Here is a 25,686-nt window from a genome sequence, read left to right as displayed (position 1 = left end):
GAGGAGGGGTGCTCATATCTTTTGGACAGTTAGCCACAGAGGTTAATCCCAACACCTTCACCTTTCCTGTGCAAATACTTAACATGAAGAGGAAGAATAGCATCACATTCCACCATTTAAAATATGGTTAATAGCTTCTTATAAAAGATTTTTCTAAGATTACCTGCCACCCATTCCTCTGGAAACTAAGTAAGTAAGAATCGGCGCTTAATGTTTTGTAAAGTCTTACTCTTGGATCACTTAGTGAAAGCACTGTGAGTCTCCCAAAATGAGATTCTGAAAATCATGATGTTCAACATAATGAACACAAAGTGTTATGGTATCCTGCTTTATTTTATATAGTGTTTGTTTAAAATAGACTCTCTGTACTGACCTTGGAAAGAAATCACTTTCTGGAAGAAAAACACACACATCCCTCATATATTTTAAGTGTACACTTAATTAATATTCATATATTCATATATCCATATTTAAATATAAATGAACTTCATTTAATTCAGGAGTCTTCTAAAGGTTTCAACTAAGAATTTCTTTCTATGCCTTTTGTTGAATAAGAAAATACTTCTGTATTGATTTTGGAATAATCATCCTGTACCTTTTTTAAAAAACAATTTTACAAATATATGTCTTAACTATGATAGAATATGTCTAGGTGCTTATTAATGATACAGCAGCTAAAAACTGTGGGGGTGCAGAGCCGAGTTTTTACATTGGTGATGTATCCAGGGAGGGTGGATGGGAATACCGTCTTTTAATGGCTTTTAGGTAAAATCTAACTGAGGGCTAACCCAGCTGGTTGAGGGCAGTGCAAACAAAATCATCTGCATATGAAAACACTGCGAGGCGCCTGGGTGGCTCAGTTAGGTTAAGCCATCCCACTCTTGATCTAGGTTCAGGTCATGATCTCAAGTTCCTGAGTTCGAGCCCCACATAGGGCTGTGCGCTGATGGCACAGAGACTGCTTGGCATTCTGTCTCTCCTTCTCTCTGCTCCTCCCTGGCTTGTGCTCTGTCTCTCTCTCTCTCTCTCTCAAAGTAAATAAATAAACTTAAAAAATTTTTTAAAAACACGGCACACTGTTCAATACTATAAAATACTGCAATGATAATAGTAAAAAAAAAAAAAAGGAAAATTACTCAGTGTGTAGGTAGTACGAAGCTCAGAAGAGAAATCCTTCCCTCCCTTTGGTGGGCTGTGGAAGAAAGCAATTAATATTAGCGCCAGAGTTCTTAGCATTGCTGTGACGGCAAAACCCTTAATCACAAGGATATCATTAGTGTTCTGGAGCATTTAATTTTGATGCCTGACAGCATTTTAAAATGCACAAACCTTTGATAAAGAGCAAATCAGAGCTGCCGTGTGGAAATGAGAAAGAAAGGGGGAACAAAAACCACCTTAAGCTCCAAGTAATTAAATTTAAATATGCCATTTGCATTAAGCAGAGATGCCTCTAAACTGCGGGTTTATTTTTACTATCAGTGAAAGACCCCTTGAGTAAACATCATCTCTTTAAGTTCAGATCCTGGGGAGGGGGAAACCCCCGCTGTGGTGAAGAAGTCCCCTTCCCTCCAAACACTGGGCATTGTAGTACCACTGACATCGTTGGCTTTTGGTTTCTTGACTTTCATAAAGGCTGTTTTCACTCTTCCTTGCCTGCAGGCTGGAGACCTTTCACTGCATCTGTTTATTTCCTGCCTTCCTCCCTCCACCCTCCTAATTTGGGCCAGTGGTGAAATGCGGTCGATCTGTTTCAGCTATTTCACCACCGCCACCCCCCGCCCCAAAGTCCTCCAAACTGTTTTTAATTCATTGCTCGTGATGCTGGACCCAAGCAAACAGTTGGATAGCCCGCGGTGATTCATAGCGACTCCTTCCTGCCTTTCTTTGCTCCGTATCTTTTTTTCCCCTCCTCTCCATCCTATTTGGGTGTCAGAAGTACCAAACTGCTGCAGTAAAGTGACTTGTAGGTGTTTAATGGCAAGTCATTGAGGAAGCAAATAAAAGAAAATTGTAGCACTTGCATCGGTGGGGAGCAAAGAGAACTGCTGAGCTTTGAACCAAAGAAAGTTAAATTTACCGTTTTCTTAAAAGGAGGCTCCTCTGTTTGACATCAAAGCATCTCCTGTAATTCTTCGTTGTGAAATGTACCACTGTCAGAGAGTCATGATAGAGCCCCCCGAATCTGTGCTGTTTCTGTTTATCAAAAACACACACAGAGATAAAACCCACATGTGCTCTCTGCAGGCATGTGGCCGGCCGAGTCTCGCACCAAATGTAACCACAGGTACATGGCAAATGGGGATTCTAGGTAGAAAGCATTCTCAGTTTCTCGGGGGTATGTGGAATTCTGAATACAGAATTATTTGAAGGAGGGATAATTTATGTTGGCTTTCTAGTAGAAAGCTCAGATCATTCAACCTTCAACTTTGGTGAATTTTTCTTCTTTCATCCTCAATGGTTTTTGCTCCATCTTTCAAAAAATGATACTTTACTACCATTTTACTTGTTTCCAGTGAATGCATGGAACGATATCTGTTCCATGTGCTTAATCTTGCTGCCCTTAACCTGACTACAGAGGGTTCTGTACTCTATTACCCTGACACTTCATCAATGATGTCCCTTGGGTGGGGTTTCAGGGATACACGCAGTACCTAATGGCTTCTCTTGGCAGTGATAGACTTGGTTTACGTTAGTGCATCTTTGGAGATAACTCTGGTCTTACAAAACAAGAGAGATGCATAGGGCCCTTTCCGGATGTAGGATTATGACTTGGTGGGAAAGATTTCAACACCACTGTACCTCTGTGGTGAGGAGAATATTTACGTACCCTCCAGATATAGAGGTGAAATACGGAGAGGGCTGTCAACACGTCCGTCAGCCAAAAGAACAAGTCCCTCAAAATGCTGGCTGTAACAGGTGCAGTGAAAACTAGTTTTAATGTTAACTCGCATTTGAATGACATTTTACAACCTGTGTGCTTGAAAAAAAAGTTCAGAAGCATCTCATATCTCTTAGAAAACAGAGACTCCGTTTATAATTAGAATTGTCATTTGCTTTACTCCTAATTGTCAATAGCTTAGTTAACCTAAATAGCAAAACCAAACCCACAGAAGATCATCTGAAGCAGGTGCAGATAAAAAGCTGTGTTAGGGATGACTTCCTTCTGGTACTTTCTATTTAGAAAACATTTCACTGTCTATGCAGATATTTTTTAGATCTGTTTTCACATTTAGTTCCCTTTTATTCATTTGACAAATTTGTAGAGCTCTTACTATGCCAGACATGGTCTTGAATAGTTTGGACATAGATATGAACAAGGGAGAGCCCTATTTTTATGGAGTGGCCATTCTAATAACTCACATGCTTGTATCTGAGAGGAAGGTGTTTGAGACATGGGAGAGAGACATTTGAGACATGGAGGTAGGGAAGTTTGAGTTACTTGCCCAAGATGGCAGTTGGTAAGTTTCAAACCCAGAATTTTGTCCAAAATCCTTCTAGAAGGCATTGATCTTCTCACCAAATTAGTAAAGTGAAGAATACTTAAAAGTATATGAACCAAAAATTTTCATCTTTATCTCATTTCACATGTCCTAGGTGAGCCCTCACTGTTCACAGAATCAGAATGCTAAGAAAATGCAATTTTCTTAAAAATTCCAGTCATACTAGGAGTAAGTGCACCTCTATTCACCACCTTTCACCTTTCTGCCTTCTGTTTGTCTCTCCTAACCTTGACAGTGTTTCACCAACCTCACTCCAAATACTTCCATAGTTCTTTCTGCAGTTTGCAATGCCTTCCTCCCTATTCTGGCTTCTCATCTCAGTCACTATCTTTATTTGGCCAGATATTGTTTAACTGTTTAAACAAAAATGCCTCTTTAGCTATACTTTGGATTTGAAGTTCCTTGAGCAGAGGCTTAGAGGGCATTTGTTGAATGTTTGAACGGTTATGTCAGCGTGATTTGTAAGCAAAAAAGGAAAGGAAATAGACAATATGGTTTGGATTAAAAACTGCTGAAATACCCTTGAGATTAATAGGATGTGGTCTCAGATAACAGCATTTCAGGACAGGAAAATGGACATCTGTCGGTCATTGGAAATACTGCTTCTAACATTTGAGAATTAAGGACTTAATTGAATTAAGCCACAAACCTTTCTTTAACACTACCCTTTAGTATCTCTTGCCTTTGTGATTTTTGCATCCATCAGTCATCTTTCTCAACCATCTTACTGTTGGCCGGCACTCTCAGCTGTTTCTGGTTGTGTGTTCTGCCAAAATTCTAGCCACTGAAGAATTCTTGCTCATGTACAAGGACACAAAACTTTCCTTAAAGCAAACACCTCTTTTATGAGGGATGTCTGTGGGAAGGTAGGAATGCTTCCAACCTAAGATGTGTCTTTTCCTTTAACTGAGGATACTTACATCATCTGTCAGCTTCCTCCCAGCTTCTCCTCTGACTCTTCAGCAAGTGTATTGCGTGTCTGAAAACACAGTAGAGTAAGGGTGTGCCCACGTCACCTGGTACTTCTCTCCATCACCATGAGAGAATTTGGATAAGAAGAGGGTTAGCAGGAACTGTCTCCTCTTGAGTTCCAGAAAATGAGTGTCTTCTCTGTGAGACTATTATAAAAATTTCCTCGCAGTTCCTAGGTGGCTCAGTCAGTTGAGCGTCAGACTTCGGCTCAGGTCATGATCTCGCGGTCTGTGGGTTCAAGGCGCACGTCAGGCTCTGTGCTGACAGCTCTGAGCTTGGAGCCTGCTTCAGATTCTTTGTCTCCCTCTCTTGCATCCCTCCTCTGCTCATGCTCTCTCTCTCTCTCTCAAAAAGAAATAAACATAAAAAAGTAAAAATAAAAATGTCCTTATCTTCTTTTGTTGTTGTTGTTGTTAATCAGGAAAAGGCTGGGATACCTGGATGGCTCAGCAGGTGAAGCGTCTGACTCTTGATGTCGGCTCAGGTCATGATCTCAGGGTTCCTGGGATCGAGCCCGATGCTGGACTCTGAGCTGACATCATGGAACCTGCTTGGGATTCTCTCTCCCTCTCTCTCTCTCTCTCTCTGACCTCCCCCCCGCCCCACTCTCAAAATAAATAAATAAACTTAAAAAAAAAAGGCTGATGCATAAGATGGGTCTTAATTTGATACCAAGGACTGGATTTGATTTAACTTTTCTGCCCCTTCCTATCTTTTCCTTGTTCTGTTGGTGCTTATTAAGTATGTGCTTAGTGGATGACTCAGTACTAAGGAAAAACTGTGTCTCCATAGCTTTCAGGATGTAAATCAGAGAACTGAGAGGCAAGGAGGACCATTTTTCTGCTGGTTGTTGTTGTTGTTTTAAGTTTATTTATTTATTTATTTACTTACTTATTTTCTTTAAGGGGCGGGGGCATGAGTGAGGGAGAGGTAGAGAGAGAAGGAGAGAGAGAAAATCCCAAGCAGGCTCTGCACTGTCAGCACAGAGCCTGACACGGAACTCAAACTAACGAACCTTGAGATCATGACCAGAGCTGAAACCAAGAGTGGTCGCTCAACTGACTGAGCCTCCCAGTCATCCCCTGCTTGGTGTTTTTATGTTGCCCAACATTTCCACTATGGTGAGAGGCCCTTTTTTGAATTAAGGCACTGATTTGTTATATTTTAGGGATGAGAGTGTTCACGCTGTTATTCTAATACTCTATTATCTTGTAAATTTGTTAGCAAAGGGCAGAGCACTGAGGTGTCTGGACTCAGGAATCAAAATATTTCTAAATGGAGAAGAGTTTGACAGTGTTTACCAAAATGTGGAAACACCCAGTGGTAGCATCAGAGATCATTTTAGCGAAAACCCGTGTGGAACGTTATGTAATACTGAATTGCCCTGTGTGAAAGCTCATTTCTTTTCAATTCTCTCTCAGTTACTCCAAGGCCAGAATCTACTCTGGTGCGGGATTATCCTTAAGGCGTCTCTCACACTGGCTAATCTCTATTTTTGATAAAGCACGGAGAGGCAAGAGTGTCCAGCAAACCTTGATAGCATTGCTTATTTCCATCTTCGTTTTTTATGGCTCCCTGCTACTATTAGTTGCAAGTGATAAACAAGGTTTTGCCTATATCATTAGTGGGAAGATTCTTTTTTAAATACAACTTGAGTCAGTAGAGTGTGTTGGTTTGAGAACAGTATCACTGAAAATCACAGAACAAGTTGAAGAGGGATGTGGCGGCAGTTACAAGGAGGGCGTGAGAAAACGAGCTTGGGAACCACGGGGGTGGGAGAATGATGGAGAAATGCCACGGCCACATGCCTCATCTGGGGAAGAGAGCTGCAGCCGGGCACACGTGGCAGGTGATGGCTCCCAGATGTGGATCTGGAGGCTGGATTGGAAGCAGGGTAGGAAGGGCGAGGGAAGAAGCCCCGTGTGCTTATGACGTGGAGCACATCCAGATTGCCTCTTTCCTCCAGAGTGGCAGTGCGGCAAAGCCCAGATTTTTCCAGACTGGAAAAAGTAGTGCCAGAGAAGGTAAGACGCTCTCCTGCGGGGAAGGAAGGGCTGCCATATTAGACTACTGTGGGGTGGCACATTTTAGTGGGTATATTTCTCAGTCTCGCTTGGCCATGGAATGCCATCACTGTGGCCTGATAAAAAGGCTTCTCTGAAGACATCTGTTCCGAAGGAATTCAGACAGGACAGCCAAACAACATAATACCTCTTGGGAATTAGAAGGATTCTACCTTCCTCTTTTGCTTCATTTTCCTCCATTTTTATGACAGCCGAGTCAGAGCACACGCTGTTTGGTTATTTACACATTTGTGCATATGGATTTTCCTAGTTGAGCCGCATTAGAAATATTCTAGTGGTTAACATGATGATATTGTGAACTCCCTGCCTCTGCTGTATTTTGAGCACTTCGGTCGAGTTCATATTCCCCTTGAACGGGCCCGGGAACACTGCCGCTCCAACTTCTGAAATGGAAATCAGATTCATCACCCACGTGCAGCGGTTTAGTGATAACCCAACCAGAGAGAAACCAGCGTAGTTAATCAGTGCGGCCCAAGGGCAGCCAGGCAGTTCTTTCCCCGAGGAATCTGTTGATTATCAGGATCTGACCCAGGCCGTTTCTGCGCGAAAGTCCATTTTATAACTTTATGATCCACCCCCTCCTCCCCTGCTTTCTTTCTAAAGGCCTCGCTTTTCTATTTCACTTTCCCATCCCGAACATCAGAATTTAAAGAGCCCCTTTTTATGGAGTGTATGCTAAAGTGCTCTGTTAGGCAATGTATTTATTACCTGGAGTGAAATAGCTTTTCACAGCCAGGCAGCTTTCCCAGCCTTCTTTCTATCTTAATATTTAGGAAAGTCACTCCCTGCATTTTGCTGGACAGTGGTTGCAGGTCAACCAGGAAGGAAAGAGAGAGGGAGTGTGTCTGTGTGTGTGTGTGTGTGTGTCTGTCTGTCTGTCTGTCTGTGTCTGTGTGTTGGGGGAGGGAAGCCTAATGCGGCTAATGAGCACATTTCCGTTTTTCATTTTCTTCAGATGTTCAGTGGCTTCCATATGTCTGCTGCACGCAGCTCTGTTCATCCAGTTTTGTATCTTTACTAACCTTGGGGTTGCCTTTGATGGAGGACATGTGTATCCACTGTATCTTTCACTTGTGTTTATGCCTGAGATCCAATCTGGAACAGCTTTGGGGGAAGAAAGAGAGGGAGAGAGAAATAGCGCAGGGTGTGCGCGTCTGTGTGTGCACATGCGCCATCTTGAAGCCCCCCCGCCCAGCGGACATGCCAGGCTGCCCAATAACCACTTCCAAGAGGTGCTCCCTGCTGGATTCACTTAAGTGGGAAGATTCCCTTGTGTGACTAAGGTGTATCTGGTTGCTTTCCTTTCCGTCAAGATACCTGTCAGATATGGTCAAGCATGTTTGAAGTTAGCCCCAGTTCATTTCTAGTGACAATTTATTTTCACCTTTTCTCTGGTTTCCTCTGAGTTGGGGTTTGGCAGGTGTGTGTGTGTCTGTGTGTCTGTGTGTCTGTGTTTGTGTGTTGGGTAAGAGCAGAACACTTTGCTGTTGTTCCCCGGTGGCCATTTTGTGATGTTTGTTTCCACATTTCCCTCCGGTTTGGTAACAAACAAGAATATGCATTCGGTTTAGGAAGACCCCCTAATCTCTGGTTGTACAGACTAGCTTTGTTAGGTAAGATCACAGATTTCATGAATGTTCCTCTTCTCCCCGGAGAAGGCACACTTATGTCATTGTCAGTCACAGCAGAGCTTGACAACAGCTGGCTGGAGATGTGACTGTCACAATGAAGAAGATGGCAGCCTCGTTTTAAATATTTCCAAATACCCCCCCATAACACACCCAGCAGAGAACTGTTTTTGTGTCTGTTTTTCGTGGAATGAAGAAAGTTTGCTACTCAAGAGGCAAAAGCGGTATTTCAGCTTCTGTAAAAATAACTGCAAAACATCACATATGTTCAGAGAAAGCGTCATTGCTTTATTGGGGTTCTTCATAATTTGCATCATCGCGTCACACTGGAAACTTAGCTATAATGAAGCAGTACTTTTATCTACTTTGGAAAGGATGTAGAGTGTTTGCAGTTACTACAGTTCTCCAGGAAGAGTTGCAAATTCTTCTGCTGGTATAAAATTAAAGACCTGTAAGGTGACCACTTGTAAACTTTGGAGGTGGGATGAGGTGCAGTTTACTGAGCTTAAGAGGAGATCTTCCAATACCTTTCATGGCTTGCCAAAATAAAGAAGTGGGTAGCATTCTCTGTACCTACAGCCTCTTGTGAGAGATGGCTGGGAGCTCCGTGGAAGTAATGCCATAAGCCGGTGACCAGGCCGACCAGGCACTGACTTAAGAGGTTATCTTTCTAAGACAAACCATGTACCAAAGTATTGGAGAGAACCATACAAATGGTATGCCTTTGTCCTGGGGGAGAGTGAAATGGGGACCCGGGGAAAGACAGGACGATCTGTCACACTTCTCTTAAGTACGATGAAATTATTGACCGAGACCACCATTTTGTCTTTCCCCTAAAGCAAGATGTCTTTTGTTTTTGTTTCTTTGTTTGTTTGTTTTCCCAATAGCACCATCATCCATTGCCCTGGTCCAGGCTAAAGAAGTTACAAGATACAGTGTTGCTCTGGCTTGGCTGGAACCAGACAGACCCAACGGGGTGATCTTGGAGTATGAAGTCAAGTATTATGAGAAGGTATTCCTTGGATGAGCAAGCTTCCTTCCTCCCTTCTTTCTTTACCTTCCCTTCCTCCCTGCCTCTCTCCCTCCCTTCCTTCCCACTCTCCTTTCTTCCTTTGTCTCTATAGTTTTTACCCAGTTATACATCCAGAGTACCAGTGAATCTCAAAACCAAATGCATTTTGTTCCCCAATAGAATCCAATTATGAATTTTATGCATTAAGTTGGTTCTCTTGAAAAATAGGAAAAATACATTGTGTTCTAATATAACCATTTTTTTTCTTTCGAGTAATGGAAATCAAGATAGCTAAGAAGTTCTTATATGTAAGCCTTCTATCAGTGAGAGTGACTCATAAAAGTCGAAATAATGATCTGTTTAAGTAGATCACTGCTATTCAGAATCAAGGTGTGGGTTTTGATGACTTTTAATAGAAAATCGGGGAAGGAAAATTACATTTTTCAGCCTCTTAAAGTTATAGAAAGACATTATTTTTACAAATAACTTGTCTCTCATAAAGGACAGAATTCTGAAGAGAGCTATTTGCATTCAAGATTGTCTAGAAAATGAACAATTGACTTCTCTTTCTTTTTAAAGATAATCACTTATTGGCTTCCTTATTAAAAGCAAAAAAGGGACAGGATTTATTTTTTCACTGAAACCACAGTACAACATTTTTGACGTTTTCTAGACGGAAAATAGAAAGAGACAAGAGAACTTCTCATAGTTCCTTCTCTTAAATTGTCAACTCTGTGGAGTGAGAAAAGCCACCAATCACCATCTGACATTCTTTTCAAAAAAAGATTATAAAAACAGATCCGGATATGGTCATTGTCAACAGTGATCGTACCTGAACTCCACATGTCTTTCAACATCCAACATGTAACAATGGTAACTTCCAACATTGAAGAGAATATAAGGTTTAGAGAAGTTATCAGTCTCTTATTTACTTTCAACTTCGGAGTGCCCTGGCTTGGTGCCTTAAAAATTGTGCCTAGAGTAGATGAGGGATTTATTCTACCACTGTCCCCAATTTTATCGTCCCATGATGCAGGATCAGAATGAACGGAGCTACCGGATTGTCCGGACAGCTGCCAGAAACACGGATATCAAAGGCCTGAATCCTCTGACTTCCTATGTGTTCCACGTGCGAGCCAGGACAGCGGCCGGCTATGGAGACTTCAGTGAGCCCCTGGAGGTCACGACCAACACAGGTATCAGCCTCCGAGGCCCTTTTTTACAGTCCAGGTGAAATCATATTACAGAAATCCAAGGAGCTATACCTAATTTTCGTTTAGGCAAACATTCTGTGCAATGAACGCTGCTTGGATTTCAGATGTCGGTGACCTAGAAAACCCCATGCTATTTAGAAAAGTGCAGTTTTCATATTATCTAACCTGTCTTTTTGTATGATTGAAAAATGTTTCCTTCCTTCTTTTTATTTTGGGTCTTCTATAGAGTGGTGAAAGACGGGATTGCTAAGTGACTGATGAAGTGTGACATAGCTATCTTACATTATTAAGCTAGGAAGTTTTCTCCCTGGGAAGAGTAAAGAAGGGACCAGTTTTTTTTCTTTTATTCATTTCTAGGAATCTGTTTTAACCAAGTCAGATCAGTTTTTTTAAGCCCTTTTGGACAAACATCAAATCTTTCAACATTGTGAGTTGGACCAACTGATGGATTGAATTGAAAATGTTAACAAAGGACGTGCCTACTGAATAAGCAGTTTACATAAGATGGCTCTGCCTTTGTAATTAACCAACCAAAATTGAGCTTACTTGAGAAGGAGATGGTGGAGAAGAATTTTCAGCATCCGTTCTAGAAAGCAATTTTATTCACAAGTTACTAAATAAAATAAGATTTAAAAAAAAAAAAAACAGAAGAAAAAGTACTCTAGAATGGAATCTGAAGGGGTTTGACATTTTGGGGGATATTCCTGGAAGGCTTCAAGGATGGAGTGGGTTTTGAGCTGGGCAATAATAAGCAGGTTTTTGATAGATTTGGAGTGAAGTAGGTGTTCAAAACTGCTTGTCCTTTTTGAAATTTCCAACCTTTCTCACTAAGGAACACATCAGCTCATTAAGTAAGAGTTAGGGCTGAAACTAGAAATGAAAAGAAGGAAACCCAATGGGCAGTAATATTTACCAGAGGATTTAATAAGAATCTTCTGGTGGAAATTCTTCATACAATGATAAAAAGAATGTCTTCATCCCATTAAAGCTCTCTTAGAAATCCCCTTGCATAAATACTCATCGAAGTTCAAGAGAGGCTGTGAGCATCCCAAATAGCTTCAGAACGTTGGAACTTGTGCCCCAGTTAGACAGACGTTCTAGCTCATAAGACTTTCTCAGAGGTGATGCTTGTGTAACTGTCTTTGCCAGTGCCTTCCCGGATCATTGGAGATGGGGCTAACTCCACAGTCCTTCTGGTCTCCGTCTCAGGCAGTGTGGTGCTGGTGGTCATTCTCATTGCGGCTTTTGTCATCAGCAGGAGGTAAGCACTTAAGCCACTCACTACCCACCTCCCCCATCTCAGTTTTTATGAGGGAGCTTTTTGTCTCCTCCCCACAAAGCTGAGGCTTTTGATGAGCATCATAAACAGGGCAGTGCGTGGCCAGCTCCTTGCTGTTTGCTTTGATCTCCCCACGCCCCTGCCCCGCCTGAGCTGCTGGCTGTGCCCAGTAGCAGCCCTCACAGCTGAGAGTCCTGGAAAGACCCGGGTAATTCCTGGAAACCCAGCCGAAAAGCAAGCCAGGGAGAGGTTTCTAGATACTCTGAGCTATAAGGTGTTACATTAATACCTCTTTTAAGCTTGGACTTACTGCCAAAGGCAAAAAAGAAGTCGTGTAAAATGTGGGTCGAAAATTTGAGCCCTGCCATTTGTCAGCTGTATTACTTAAACTCTCAGAGCCTTCCCCCCACCTCTCCCCTTTTATAAAGTAGGGATAGAGGATCGTAGATCTGCCTGGAAGAGCTACTGATGGTAGAATTTTGAGGAGTAAAGGAGAGAAATCAGCACACAGTAGGTGCTCCAACATGAGTTCGGTTGATAATAATTGCAACCAAAGCAAATAATTGGGCACTGCACTCAGTCTTCTTTCAGGAAAGGCCATCACCATTTCCAGAAAATAGCCGTTCAACACGCTGTCGGCATCGCATTGCTCTTGGAAACGAATCTAAAACAGCAGATTACTTGTTCTGTGAAAGTCTCCAAACTAACTTGATACTTGAGAAACAGTCTAGGAAAAGAGAGGGAGAAATGAAATGAACCAGGCAGCCGATTTTTTTGCACCAGTTTTTCGTACTTCACTTGCTGCGCTGCCCGGAGGCTCCAGAGGAATGGGGTGGAGGAGGGACAGCCACTTACCTGCAACATGTGCCACCCGGGGCTTCCCCAACCTGCACTCCCTTATGCTGTTGACTGTTTCACAAGGTGGAGCTTTAGGCAAGGGGAAAAAAAAAAAAAAGGCTGAACCTGCGGATGTCAACATAATTGTCTTAAATATAAACTTTTTCACATTACAGAAGAAGAAAATGATCTCAGAAAGGCGTAGTACTGGTCTAGGGCCATTGCACTGCCTTAGTAGGAGACACACTGTTGGCTACGCAGTAGTCATGCCCAGCTCCCTGCTGAGTGTCTGTTGTATCCCCTCTCTCTACCTCTTCTGTTGGTGAACTAACTCTCGGCAACATCACAACAATGCCTCTGGCTATTGCCACTGGCCTGAGCAAGCCACCGTGCTTTTTCCTCACTTTGTGATAGTTTATAATTAGGGCAAATGTCTAATTTGCCTGGATGGTCTTGGGTGTCACATGTATTATTAATATGCCTCCACTCCCACTCTCCCAAATGTCCTGGTATTATAGAAGTCAGTTACGGTCACTCTAAAAAGTATGGAAGAAGAATTCATCGTGAGCAGGCGCCACCTGCATTTGTCACTGTGTGTTCTTTCTGGTGCAGTGTGTTTGATTCGAGCAGCGCGTTCCATCCTGAAGAGGTTAAATCCACCACGAGCACTCATTCTTGTTGCCACACTACACGTGACATAGAACATACGTAGACGTGCCCACCACATCCTATCTATTAGTAGATCTCATTCTTTGGAAACTTCAATTTTGCCTAAACAGAATTTGACTTTCTTTTTTTAAGATTTTTATAAAATGTTATTTACTTTTGAGAAAGAGAGAGAGTGTGTGCACCCAAGCAGGGTTGGGGTAGGGATTGGGGACAGAGAATCTGAAGCAGGCGCTGCCCCGACAGCAGTGAGTCCAATGCGAGACTCGAACTCACAACCCGTGAGATCATGACTTGAACCAAAGTCAGACACTCAATCTACTGAGCCACCCAGGTGCCCCCAGAATTTGAATTTCAAATGTACTTTCCTTTCCTGGCATTTGATTGTGGAAGTCAGTCAGGATGAACCTCTTGCTTGCTCATCGCGTTTTTGGTTTTGTGTATATATCCATGCCCAGCACACAAACATATGGGCAACTGTGTGCAATAATATATATGCATCTGATAGTGGGATGGGGGGATTTGTGGAAATTACATGGGCTCTCGATTTCATTATCACACATTTCTGCATCTGAAAATTTGACACTGTGTATCAATAATATTTAGCAGAAAAGAAAAACGTTTAAAAGTCTGAAACTATGAAAAAAAATTATTAATTCCCTCTACCTCAAAATAATATTTGGCTAAAATCTAGCACCACACGATGCTCAGAACCATCTGAGAGATCATTTGTTGGCAGAAAGTGGGTCTTGTCTTGTGTCTGGACCTTCTCTTTGATGTTGATAGGAGGCTTTGTCTATGCATCCAGACTTTCTTTGAAGTTACCTTTGTTTTTTTAAGTTACCTTACGTATACCAAGGAAACCAGAATTATTAGGAACAAGCCACCCCATTACGAGTTTCTTTTGGATGTTCTGCCTTGACAAAAAGAAAGGAAAAGCACATGAAAATGTCAGGCAGGAAGACAGGCTTATTAAAAGCTTGTAGCTATAGAAAATAGAATCGCGAACTTGATGACTTAATTTCCTTGCTGCTTTTATTGATCACTTTCTTCTTTAAGGCACGATGGAGAGGAGGATGCATCGGATTTCCAATTATGAGTCCCCACCTTAGAGAATTGAGCCTGTCGAGTTACCCAGTGATGATTCTTGTCCCTTCTCCCCCATTAAAAAAAAATGTCACTTCCCAAGGCTGATAAACACTGCTTGGTGATTGGTCCTCAATGGATCACTTTTTAGAAAATGAAATGTCAACCCCTTGCCCTTCTATTGATTCTTCTTTAGTGTCGGCCATAAAGCTGTCAGGGGAAAGGCTGCCTGGAGCCAGGTAGCTGACAGGCTTTGCAGCCGCCGAGGCACACTCAGCTGATTGTGCTCCGCGCACAGGCTGTGTGCTCTGTCACGTCGCGGTACAGATGTTTCAGTGTGACAAGAACAGGTGAAGAGAGAGGAGACACGTAGTGCGGACAAAAGTCTGGTCCATGCTTTTAGTGCAAGCAAAAGGTGGTAAAAGGCACCCCCAAATAATCTTGCGAACAGTCAGGAGAGCACCCAGTAGAGTATCCTGGCCTGGAAAACGATAGGGCTGCTTCTTATGTCTTAAAGCCACAGAATGTTGATGGCAGAGTCAATGCCAGAGACAGAGAGACCCCTTTTCAGGTGATCCCCCTCCAGCAGAGGCCCACATGGGGATGGCAAGTGAGATTTTTTTTTTTTAAGAAGTAGAGGGCAGGGACCCACACAGCAAGAAAAGTTTCAGCTCTTCTGATCACCTCAAAGGAAAATCTGTCTGGTGCTAATTTGTCATCGAGGAAAGAGGAAACGGCCTCAGGCTCACAGCTGGTATCTTGCTAGAATTTTTTTTATAGCAATTGTTTCATTTATTTTATTATATTTCCTCTGTATGGAGAAACCCGAGCTTTAGGCAAGCCAGGGTAATCTCAGTTTTTGTTTTTTGTGTTTTTTTTTCTCAGTGAGAAGATTCACTCTTTCCTTTTGGCCAACTTGCGTGTGTAAACCATTTAGGGATCTCTGTGAAAGAATCAAACTCCCACATTTATAGATTTTATTTATATGTTTGAAATGATACACCAAGTATGTTGGCTTAAGACATAGGGTATGTTCTTACCACCCACATGATCTTAAGCAAATTGCCTTACATTTTTTAAAAGCATCTATGGTCTGTGTGTTCTCTGGCCATTGAGTTGTAATTAAAGGACTGTTTCAGCTTTGGGAGCGCACAGCTGTGCTTGCTGTGGGGTCGTTTACGTGCTGTTGTCCTTGTATCTCTGTCATGCTGTCCCTAGAAAGTTTATCCCAAACCACGTGTGTGCCATCTCTCAGAAGTATGACACCATGTCCCCGCACCGCTGCACGTATTTATTTGTGTTCTCCACAGTGGAACCACTTTACTGCTTTCTAAAGTGATTTTTGAAAGGACTGTTAACAATGACATCATAAAATGCAATGAGAAGGTCATAACCTCCAGGACTACTGATCGAATGTGTTAATTTCTCTGATTCCTGCCCCTTTATCAGTGATTCCATCAGGCTATCCGAAATACTACTAATCTGGGTTGCATTATGCCAGTGTGCCCCTCCCCCAATAATATTTGATTATTCACGAAAAACTCTTAAGAAAAGGCTGGAATACAAGATGAGTCTCTCTTTTCTAAAGGACATTTTGGTGATCAGAGGCAAGTATTGCCTGATAACCAGGCACGGAAGTTTTTATACTGACTTTCTAATGATTGCTGGAGCTACTGGGTTTTTGTTATGTCCATTTACGTTAGGGTGTACTGACTGTCCCCTCCTTATTAGAATTTAAAAAAGAAAGTAAATTGATTTTAAGAAAATAAATGAGGTAGCTGCAGCAAAATTTGTGAAAAAATATACAAGTGACTCTGGTTTAGGAAACTACTTGATTCTAACACTGGCATCTTCTATATTAGGATCTCGAGGCCTGGAGAGGAGGTTAAACAATTAAGTAAACCAAGGTCACACAGCTAGTTGCCTGATCAGGACTGACTTCCAATACTGGCATAGATTCTTTGAATGTCTTCCTCTGAACTGAAAAAACTGACCTACTTCAAAAGCCCACATAGACAGTCCTAGCAGACCACAAGTTCAGGACTCTCTGTGCTGATGGTAGTGCTTGCAATCTGTGAATTCACGTGCACATCTAACACACACCATAAAGTCAGACTTCGCACATTGGTTTTGTCTTCGAACGAAGGCTATGATTTTCAACTTTGGAGCTAACCGTTCACGTAATGCTAAGCCAGTTTCCATTCAGTCCGTATCTATCTTGCCTGGTGTCCTAATTGGAATATTATGATCACATAAGAATGAATGCTCTCAAATGTTAGCCTAAATTGGCTCTGATGGAGTCATGTAAATTCATACAATGAGGGGGCAGATGGTACTCCGGGAACATTTCTAAACAACTTGCGCGCAATCGTATGGTTCAATTCCAACCATTTCAAAATGTTGCTCATGGAGAACATTTAGACATCATTTGGTGCAAGAACAATGACAGCTTAAGGAAGGGGAAAAAGAAGGATGGCTCCTATGAATCTTCATGGGTGAGGCCATTAAACACTGGAAAGGGTCCTCCTGGAGCCGTGCTGGTTATTACATTGCTTTATCTTCTTTAATCTGCACTTTAGCTGAATAAATTACTTACCTTTTACTAATTAGTTTTGGAACAGTGAACCACATCAATCAAATTCATCCACTTGATCAGGGAAGTTAGTATTTTAATAGAAGCAGAGTTTCCTGTGCTGGGACCCTGCCACCCCCACCCCCAAGGTTTTGTTTGTTTTATTGAATAGTCGAGGTGCCAGAAGGATACATTGGTTGGGAGGGCAGTGCTTGGGGCTCATGCTGTGCCTCAACAATGCCTGCTAATACCCTGATTCCAACCCCGCTTTGAGGGCTGGGGAGGGCTCAGCTCTGACTCACAGCTCCACCTGAAGGGGAGGGTCTTGTTTCTCCCTCCTGCAGATGAAAGGTGCCAAGCTTCCTTCTGGTGCATTCACTAGCACACCACTCGCCCAATTCCAATCAGCTTGCCCAAGTCCCCGGAATTAGCAAATCCTCAACAAAGGTTTCCTCTTGCCTTTCAGGTGATCTGCCTTGGATGTCAGTGTAGAGTTAGCACTTCTTTAGGCTAGGTGGTTTCCTTCAGCCTGGCTGACCCAACTTCAGTGGGCTCTCTTTCTTGGGACAATAACGGACACTTTTGTCCAACCCTGAGCCAAGGAGAAAGGGCCATCAGGTGACAAAGGTAGAGAGAGCCTGACTTAAGCATTTTAGTTTCCAGTGTATTATGGAGACACTAATAGGGCTGCTGTTTGTCTTTGAACAGTAATTTCTTTTGTGTTTCTTTTTCAGCATTTTCCGTACTCCTGGAGGGTCCTTTCCTCCAAGGAACACAGCAAGTCAAGAAGTTTCTTTAAAAGTACACCTTCCCCTCTAATTTACTTCCTTCTATGTTTAGAAGTCTGAGGAGGGGATGGGCGTGGCCACCTTATAATTAATGATCCCTGCCATTTTGCATTTCCTCTGGCTTTGCACATAATTTAATGGATGTGCTTGATGTAAAACAGATAACTGCACTCCTGGGCAGCTTGAGGCCCTTGTTTCTACTGGGATATTCCAGGGTCTTTTTAACGAACTCACTGGCAATTTAAAGTTGGTACCAAAGCTCTCCTGCTCTATGCATTGTTTTGCTTCTTTAAAGGAAAGACATTCAAATCAGTATTGGAAATCTAAAGTGGTTCAAGAGATATACTTGTAATTTTAGATAATGCTTTTAGGAACTCTGATAAGATCCAATCGCTCAGGCTGGCAGGACCCTATCACACCCCTGGGATCTCGCCACGCGTTTCCCTGACATAAAATCTTGTTTTCATAGTCCCTGACCTAACAGTCTTCTGTTTCCTTTAAAACGGGAAGGGGGTGAGGGGGCGGTGGAGGGGACTACATCTCTCATCCAGATGCCTGGTTTTAGGACATTTCAACGTGTTGAGTTTCCTTGATGAAGCAATGCATTTTCAAAGCAGTGGAATCCAACATAAGTGGATTTACTGATATTGGGCCATCAGCACACTCCTGTACTTGTTAAGAGGGTCGTGGGTGAGCTGCTTGCCCCATGTGCTCTCTGCGTAACTACTCCCTGGGGTTGTTGTGAAGATGCGATTCAGTAATAGACTTGATGGCTCCTTAAAAAGTTAAAAGCAAAGTAAAAATGCAAGAATTCCACACACTTGGCAGTTAACTCCAGTGACTGAGGTCTCTGTTTACCAAGCTGGCTCCTGCTTTGTAAACAGCTATGCGAGGGGATGATAATGTGTCCGGAACGTTCTGAAAAGTGAAATGCAGCAGCACACAAGTGAAAGGTGGTATAATTTGCAGGCTGCAGGCTCTGAGGGCCTGATCGCAGAGCTGGCTCCCACCTGCTAGACAATCGAGAGCTGATAGGGGGACCTTGATGGGACTGCTTCTCTGGTTGCCGAGCGCGGCCCCATTAGGTTCTCTGCTTTTCTCTCTTTTACAGGATCATCCCACCCTTCCAACTGGTTCAAAGTTCAGGGGTTCAGGTTTCCAGGCTCTGATAGGACCTCACTGCCAAGATGCTCTGCAGCCTTGGGAGCCTCAGTTTCTGTATGAATTTGGACTTACTCTGTCTTTAAAATTCCTAGAAAATAGGAGATGATTATAAACTCCAATGGACTCCAGTGAACTTTACATTTTGGACAGAAACACAAATGTACACATTTTATTCACTTACTTGGCCTCATCTTCCCCCAACCTTTAGAAATCTGTAGTACCAACGGAGTTGACTTTTTTTATTCATTTAAGTTATATGCACATACATACATACACATATTACAAAATATATACACACATGCATGCATATATAATGTATCAAAATTATTGATTTAAGATTTATATGTATTCATGATTTTTGAGTCTCAAGACTTTTATAATGCCCAAAGCTCATTTCTTCAGGACATTTAGAGCAGAATACCAACTGTGATGCCGTACACCATTTTTTTGGAAAGAGAATTCTGCCACCAATGGAAACTTCTCATTTTTACTCTTTCGAGTTTTCTATAAACTCTTAAGGAACGTAATCCAGTAAAAAGCAAATATTTACCTTTTAAATTTCATTAATAATTCAGGAGTTTGTAAGCAGCAGCTGAAACCAATGACCACAAAACTATTGTTTTAAGAATACCGTATAATAATGAGTTTTTTGTGGTAGTGGTTTTTGTGGTTGTAGCAATAGGATTTACTGTTATCACATACTGAACATTATTGCGATTTGATTTATGCATAATTCACCCGTGGAAACTTATTTTACTTCAGAATATGTATGGGAGAACTAGCCAATAAACTTATAAGCGATCTTCAATCAGATAAATTGATTCTAGAGATTTGAAATTATATTATAAAATATTTGCTTTATCACCTTAGTTTAACATTGTGAGTAGGAGCAGACTCTGGGGGCACCTGCATAGCTCAGTTGGTTAAATGTCCAGCTCTTGATTTTGGTTCAGGTCATGATCTCACAGTGGTGAGATCAAGGCCTGCTTAGGGCTCCAGGCCCACCATGGAGCCTGCTTAAGATTGTCTCTCTCCTCTCCCCCACTAATGATCTCTCTCTCTCTCTCTCTCTAAAAAAAAAGAAAAAAAAAAGGAGCAGACTCACAATCAGTTTTGACTAATTGTTTGAAACCGTTTTTCACCTTTTTATTTCACTGTCCATAAACCTCAGTTTCCTCATCTGTGAAATGTGCACAGTATATTTATTTGCCTAACTTGTATATAGTATGATAGCAAAGAACTTACCTTGTGGCTTACAACTTTTGAAAATAATTGTGGGTTTTTTTGTTTTTGTTTTTAATTTTTAATAGACGGAGTAAATACAGTAAAGCTAAACAAGAAGCAGATGAAGAGAAACATTTGAATCAAGGTACAAAATTGGGTTAAGAATGGTTTTCTTTTTCTTACGTCTCATGTTTTTAGTTTAGAAATGCCTAAATGAAGTTCATGTGGCGATCAATATTATAATTCTTTCATAGAGTTATCTAAATAATGTACCTCAGGTATCCAGCTGAACTAAGTGATTTGGGATTGTTTCAAGTGAGGTTAAAGATGGGGGTTGGGGAAATTTCCTTTCAATTCTTACTCCTTATTTTATTTTCCACCCTGAAAAAGCTTTGGTCTTGCTGACTCATTTTTGTCGCTGGGTGGCAAGGCTTAACAGGGAGCAATTTTTCTCATCTTGTAAGATACAATTTTTGGAGAGGACAAGAACAAGGAATGAACAGTAATCACTCCAGCCTCAGAAATATGTGCTGTGGCATTCAGGATTACTAATATCTCTTTAGTGCATTCTGGTTATTTGAGGGTCGAAGAACAGATTCCAAGAACTGGCCCTAGAATGACGTGAGTGAGGTAGAAGATTCTTAATGTCCAATAGAATGCTTTGAGATGATGGCATTGTTCTCTGCCCTGTCTAATACATTAGCCAATAGCCACGTGCACTATTGAAAATAGTGAATACTTGAAAAGTAGCAAGTGTGAATGAGGAAGTAAAATTTTAATTTATTTGATTTTAAGTAACTTACGTTGAAGTAGCAAGGTGTAGCTAATAGCCACCTTATTGGACAGCACCGGGAGGTAGAAGGAAGAGAGAGACTAGAGGTAGGAAGAATCATCTTGAGAAAGATTTTCTTGGCTACAGCACATAAATCATAAAGGCTATGGAATGTCTGATAACCTTCCATTTAGTCACCTTATTTTTTTTCTAAAACCATAGTTTTAGAACTTGCATGCGATATATATTTTTAAAAGCAAATGTGACTTTTTTTTTTTTTTAATATAATGCGATGATGAAGACAAGACTGATAGTTCTGGAAAATCAAGGCGGTTAGGCCAGCCAGTGCCCTATACGCTTTCTGTGCTCCAAAGCCCTAGGAGCGCCAGCAAGGAAAGGAGAGCTCCCAGTAATTACTGACGCTTCTTGTCCCAGCCATCTCTGGGATGTTCTGAGTTTAGGCTGCGAGCTGTCTGTGGGGTCTGGGTGAATGACACTTTCTGATATTCAAACCATTCACAATTCGGCTGCAACATTTTCTCCAGCTGAAGCTTTCAGGCGACCTTCAGTGTCTTATAACACCTTCTTTCCAAAGTAGAATAAAAGTGGAAGTCCAATACAGAGTTTATATTCCCCAGTTAGCTAGTTGCTATTACCCCTCTAATCTATTTTAACCTAGCTTTAATCTTCATTTGTTAATTGTTGGTCACGCTCTTAATCGGTCCAGATATTGGGCACCGTGTAGACCTGGCCGGTCAAGAAAGAAAGTTCCATTATTCTCCCTAAGAAAGTATAGCCGCAGACAGTGGGTGGGACACGAACAAGCGATTTGCACAAAGATATTCAGCTAACATAGTCCAAATTTTCTTGTAGAGACTCTCTTTTCCTCCGTGGGATGGGTTGTTTTTCAAATTTCATCCTTGAAGTGTGAAGACATTCCAGGAAGTCAGTAGAGCTGCAGCTTCTTAAGTAGCTAACAACTCTTTGTTTACCCACTAATGAAAACCAGAGCAAGAATTTAAACATTTTTGTATGTCTGTTGCTAAGTATGTTTGTCATGCTAAGGAAACTTCCTCTGCTAAGTATTTTTAGACACAGACAACTTAAGTTCATTAGCAGTTTCTGGGAAGTGCTCTGCCAACCTATCATGTGTTTATTACTTAGGTGTTCGAACTTACGTGGACCCCTTTACCTATGAAGATCCCAACCAAGCTGTTCGAGAATTTGCCAAAGAAATTGACGCATCCTGCATCAAGATTGAAAAAGTCATAGGAGTTGGTAGGTGTCTGAGTGTCTCTCTAATAAGCCTATTTTCTTTGTGGATATTAAATATACATATGCGGATTATACAAATGTGTATGACTATCGTATGTACAGTATATATGTAAATATCTATGTACATGAAGTTTCCTTGATCCTTGTAAAACATTAGCACAGTGCCTGGCATGTAAGTAGCACTCAGCAAATGTCAGCTATTACTCTCTCATCTTGAATGTGTTTCTGGTCCATAGTTGATTCATTTTCTCTCCCAAAGGTGAATTCGGTGAAGTATGCAGTGGGCGTCTTAAAGTGCCTGGCAAGAGAGAGATCTGTGTGGCCATCAAGACGCTGAAAGCTGGTTATACAGATAAACAGAGGAGAGACTTCCTGAGTGAGGCCAGCATCATGGGACAGTTTGACCACCCGAATATAATTCACTTGGAAGGCGTTGTCACCAAATGTACGTGGGGCGCTCCTTTTACAAAGCCAAGTTAGAAGTTACTGGCAAATTAAACACACATTTTCTTTCCAGGGAAATGACAGATGGAGCAGACCCACTGATTGCTAATAGGAGGAAATCAGTGCAGGACAAGTCATTAATCTTGTAGTCAGCTCTCAATGGGTCTATGGTTTAGGCTGATACCCTATTTCCAAGGCAGCTTGTGTGAGATTTTAGGGAAATTAATATTGCAGATTTTCGGTATGCCTCGCCATCTTTCAAACCTTTGCTAGACCAAACTGATTGTCACAGGGTAGGCGCAAGCAGATGGTAAGCAAAATAAAATTTAAGTACTTTTCATATAAAACACAACAAAAGCTCACCACACCTCGTGCTTGAAGCTTCGGTTCCAGATGCAGGGAGTGCATCTTGGAAATCTTTATTATATTGGGGGATTTGCTTGTCTGCTCTGCCTGATTTATGGCCTTTGCTGTTCAGCACCTATTTACAGTAACACCTGGTTGAACCTTCCTTTTTTAGCCCATTAGCATTTGCTGAGCCTGTGAACCACGCTTCAGTTAAAATACGACACAGCTCAACAGATGCACTTTGTGAAGCAAACCCTGAATACATCTGTAAGGCTGGCTAAGACCCATTTATAAAGCACCGCATGGACAGTGCAGCTGAAGCGGTTACTACTGAAGGTGGCTCTGTTCCAGCAGCCACAGTACCTACTGCTTTACTACAAGTCAAAGATCTTATAAGCTCCGGGCTATGTCTCTTGGAAGGCCAAGGTTCCTCTCACTTAGTTCAGGGTGCCTGTGAAAAGCATCCTCAGGGAACACGTGCAGAGTGGGTAAAAGGGGGCCATGGGAAGAGAAGCGTAGGTTAAAAGAGTAAACTTTGGACATCAGTTCTGGGGCGGAACGGAAAGTGAGACACAAGATTAGAAAACCTTTGAAGAAGAGACGATAAGGAGGTTCCTAAAAAGTGAGAGAGAGTCTACATTCATTCAGCGGTCCTCAAGCTGAAACATACATCAGAATTCTGGGAAACTTGTCAAAACAATTTCCTGGACCTCATCCTCAGGTTTAATTCCTCAGGTAGGGTGGGCCCCATGAGCTTGAATTTCTAAAGATCTGAGAGGTTAGCCAAAGCTTTGTCTCCTGCACCCCGGACCCTTGGCCCATGGACCAAAGACTTGCATGTCAGCGCCACGGCCCAGAAAGCATGTGGTCTTGACCAGTTAGTTGCTCAAGCTTTCAGTTTCCTCATCTATAAAATAGAGATAAAAACAGAACTTGCCATAGAAGGCTATTTTGGATGAAATACTTCCCGTGTTTAGCATAATGCTTGGCAAATGTAAACAACAGAAAACTTCCCTAAGTGTTCAGTGGTAATATTATGTCTTAAGAAGTACACCTTTCCCCATCATCAGAATCCTTTCAAAAGCGGAACCTTGGTGCTAAGGGTATATAATTTTGCACCTAAGGCGAAGGCTATAATTAGCATAGAATACCTCTCTTTGCTTTTTAAGATTAGTTTTACAGACAGGATATTTTTCTGTTGCCCGTGGCCTTCGGGGCTGCCCAGAGCCCTTCGCTACTTTAATTGAAAGATAACATTCGGTTTAAATACTTCTGCAGGTCCAGTTTCTCAAAAGGAGGCTCTGTTCAGCTTGGGGTGTTTTTCCTGCTGCAGACAGTGATTTTCATAGCACCTCTGCAGAAGAGAAAAGAAACAGGGGATCTTTGTATTAAAGTCCCACCGCGCCTCTAAAACCCATAGCTGTTACAGCTGTAACTGTTATAAACGACTGGATGCATTTGCATAATGCAGTTGTCACTGAATTAAAATGATTTAAAATTTCCACCAGAGGAATTGTCCCCTTCCCCCACTCCACCCCCCCGCCCCCACTGCATCCCTGCCTTTTCCAGGGGAGGAGCTACCTCCCATCTTTGAGGCCAGCTGAGCCCCTTTTTATAAGTGCCTCTGCTTATGGAGACATTCATCTTTATTTCTCTTGGAGAGCCTATAAAGATGCTGACAAATGGATACTTTTAACAAACAGAAGAAGGAATGTAGAAAAATCGTGAAGACCTGCCAACAGTCAGAGGAGGGAGGTGTGAGGGCACAAAGGTGATGTGGAACCGTGTGAATTCATGACCAGCAGTTACTTGAATAACTTTTTAAACTGATGGGGAGATGATACCTTCTCTCCACCACCTCCCCCCTTTCTTTTGGATCTTCTACTCTCTTGTCTACACCTCCAGAGTGATCTGGTGAAATAGAAGTGGGTGTTAATGCAAGAGAGTCCACTTTTCTCATTGGTTGACAAAGTATCTTTTGATTGAGTTGGGTTAATTATAGCTCATTTAGATGCATCTGTTCTGTCTGTGGCCACAGAGGTAGAGGGTAAATGAAACTGAAACAAAGAGCTTCAGGGCACCTGCGTGGCCCAGTGAGTTAGGCAGCGACTCTTGATTTCGGCTCAGGTCATGACCTCAGGGCTTGTGAGATCGAGCCCCACACCAGGTTCAAGCACAGAACTTGCTTGGGATTCTCTATCTCTTCCCACAACAACCATTCTCTCTGTCTCTCTCTCTTTCTCTCTGCCAGAGTAAATTCATAAAATTAATTTATTACAAATTTATTTAATAATTTATAAAATTAAATGAAATTAATAAATCAAAGAGCTTTCTATTTATTATATTGAGGGAAGACAGAAAAGGTGTACAGAGACTACCCCCTCCAGCCGACGGGAAAGACCGGAATTGGTTTTCCTCACCCTTTGATCTACCCCACAACTTCGCTTTTTCTGCCAGCTTCCATTCATCCCTGAAAATAAATTCTGCATGTTATTGTTTCCTCATCCAAAACTTTTGCCTCAGAAAGATTTCTTAGACATGACACCACAAACACAATTTAAAAAAAAAGATTGGGTTTCCTGGATGACTCGGTTTCATCTCAGGTCATGATCTCAGGGTTGGTGAGTTTTGAGCCCGTCAGGCTCTGCATTGTGAGGAACCTGCAGGGGATTCTCTCTCTCTCTCTCTCCCTCTTTCCCTGCCCCTTCTCCCTTCTGTCTCACTCTCAAAAGAAGTAAATAAACTTTAAAATAAAAACATTAAAAATAAATAAATAGATGATTTTAAAAGATGGTAACTCGGACTATCTTGAGATTGAAAA

The 25,686-nt window shown here is 41.9% G+C and overlaps 1 protein-coding gene across 1 annotated transcript in view; it reads left to right on the top strand.

Annotated features, from left to right (window-relative positions):
• Nucleotides 1–25,686, top strand: part of EPHA4 (EPH receptor A4) — a 150,098-nt gene that overhangs the window by 106,502 nt on the left and 17,910 nt on the right. Inside the window, exons 6-11 of the mRNA XM_039256908.1 lie at nt 9,072–9,196; nt 10,233–10,392; nt 11,560–11,671; nt 20,113–20,171; nt 21,963–22,076; nt 22,333–22,518. Coding sequence (XP_039112839.1) covers nt 9,072–9,196; nt 10,233–10,392; nt 11,560–11,671; nt 20,113–20,171; nt 21,963–22,076; nt 22,333–22,518 — 756 coding nt within the window. The remainder of the gene's footprint in view (nt 1–9,071; nt 9,197–10,232; nt 10,393–11,559; nt 11,672–20,112; nt 20,172–21,962; nt 22,077–22,332; nt 22,519–25,686) is intronic.

Source organism: Hyaena hyaena, unplaced genomic scaffold, assembly GCF_003009895.1.
Source record: "Hyaena hyaena isolate Hyena2069 unplaced genomic scaffold, ASM300989v1 scaffold_595, whole genome shotgun sequence".
In the NCBI taxonomy this organism is placed as follows: domain Eukaryota; kingdom Metazoa; phylum Chordata; class Mammalia; order Carnivora; family Hyaenidae; genus Hyaena; species Hyaena hyaena.
This window is presented reverse-complemented; position numbering and strand designations above follow the sequence as displayed.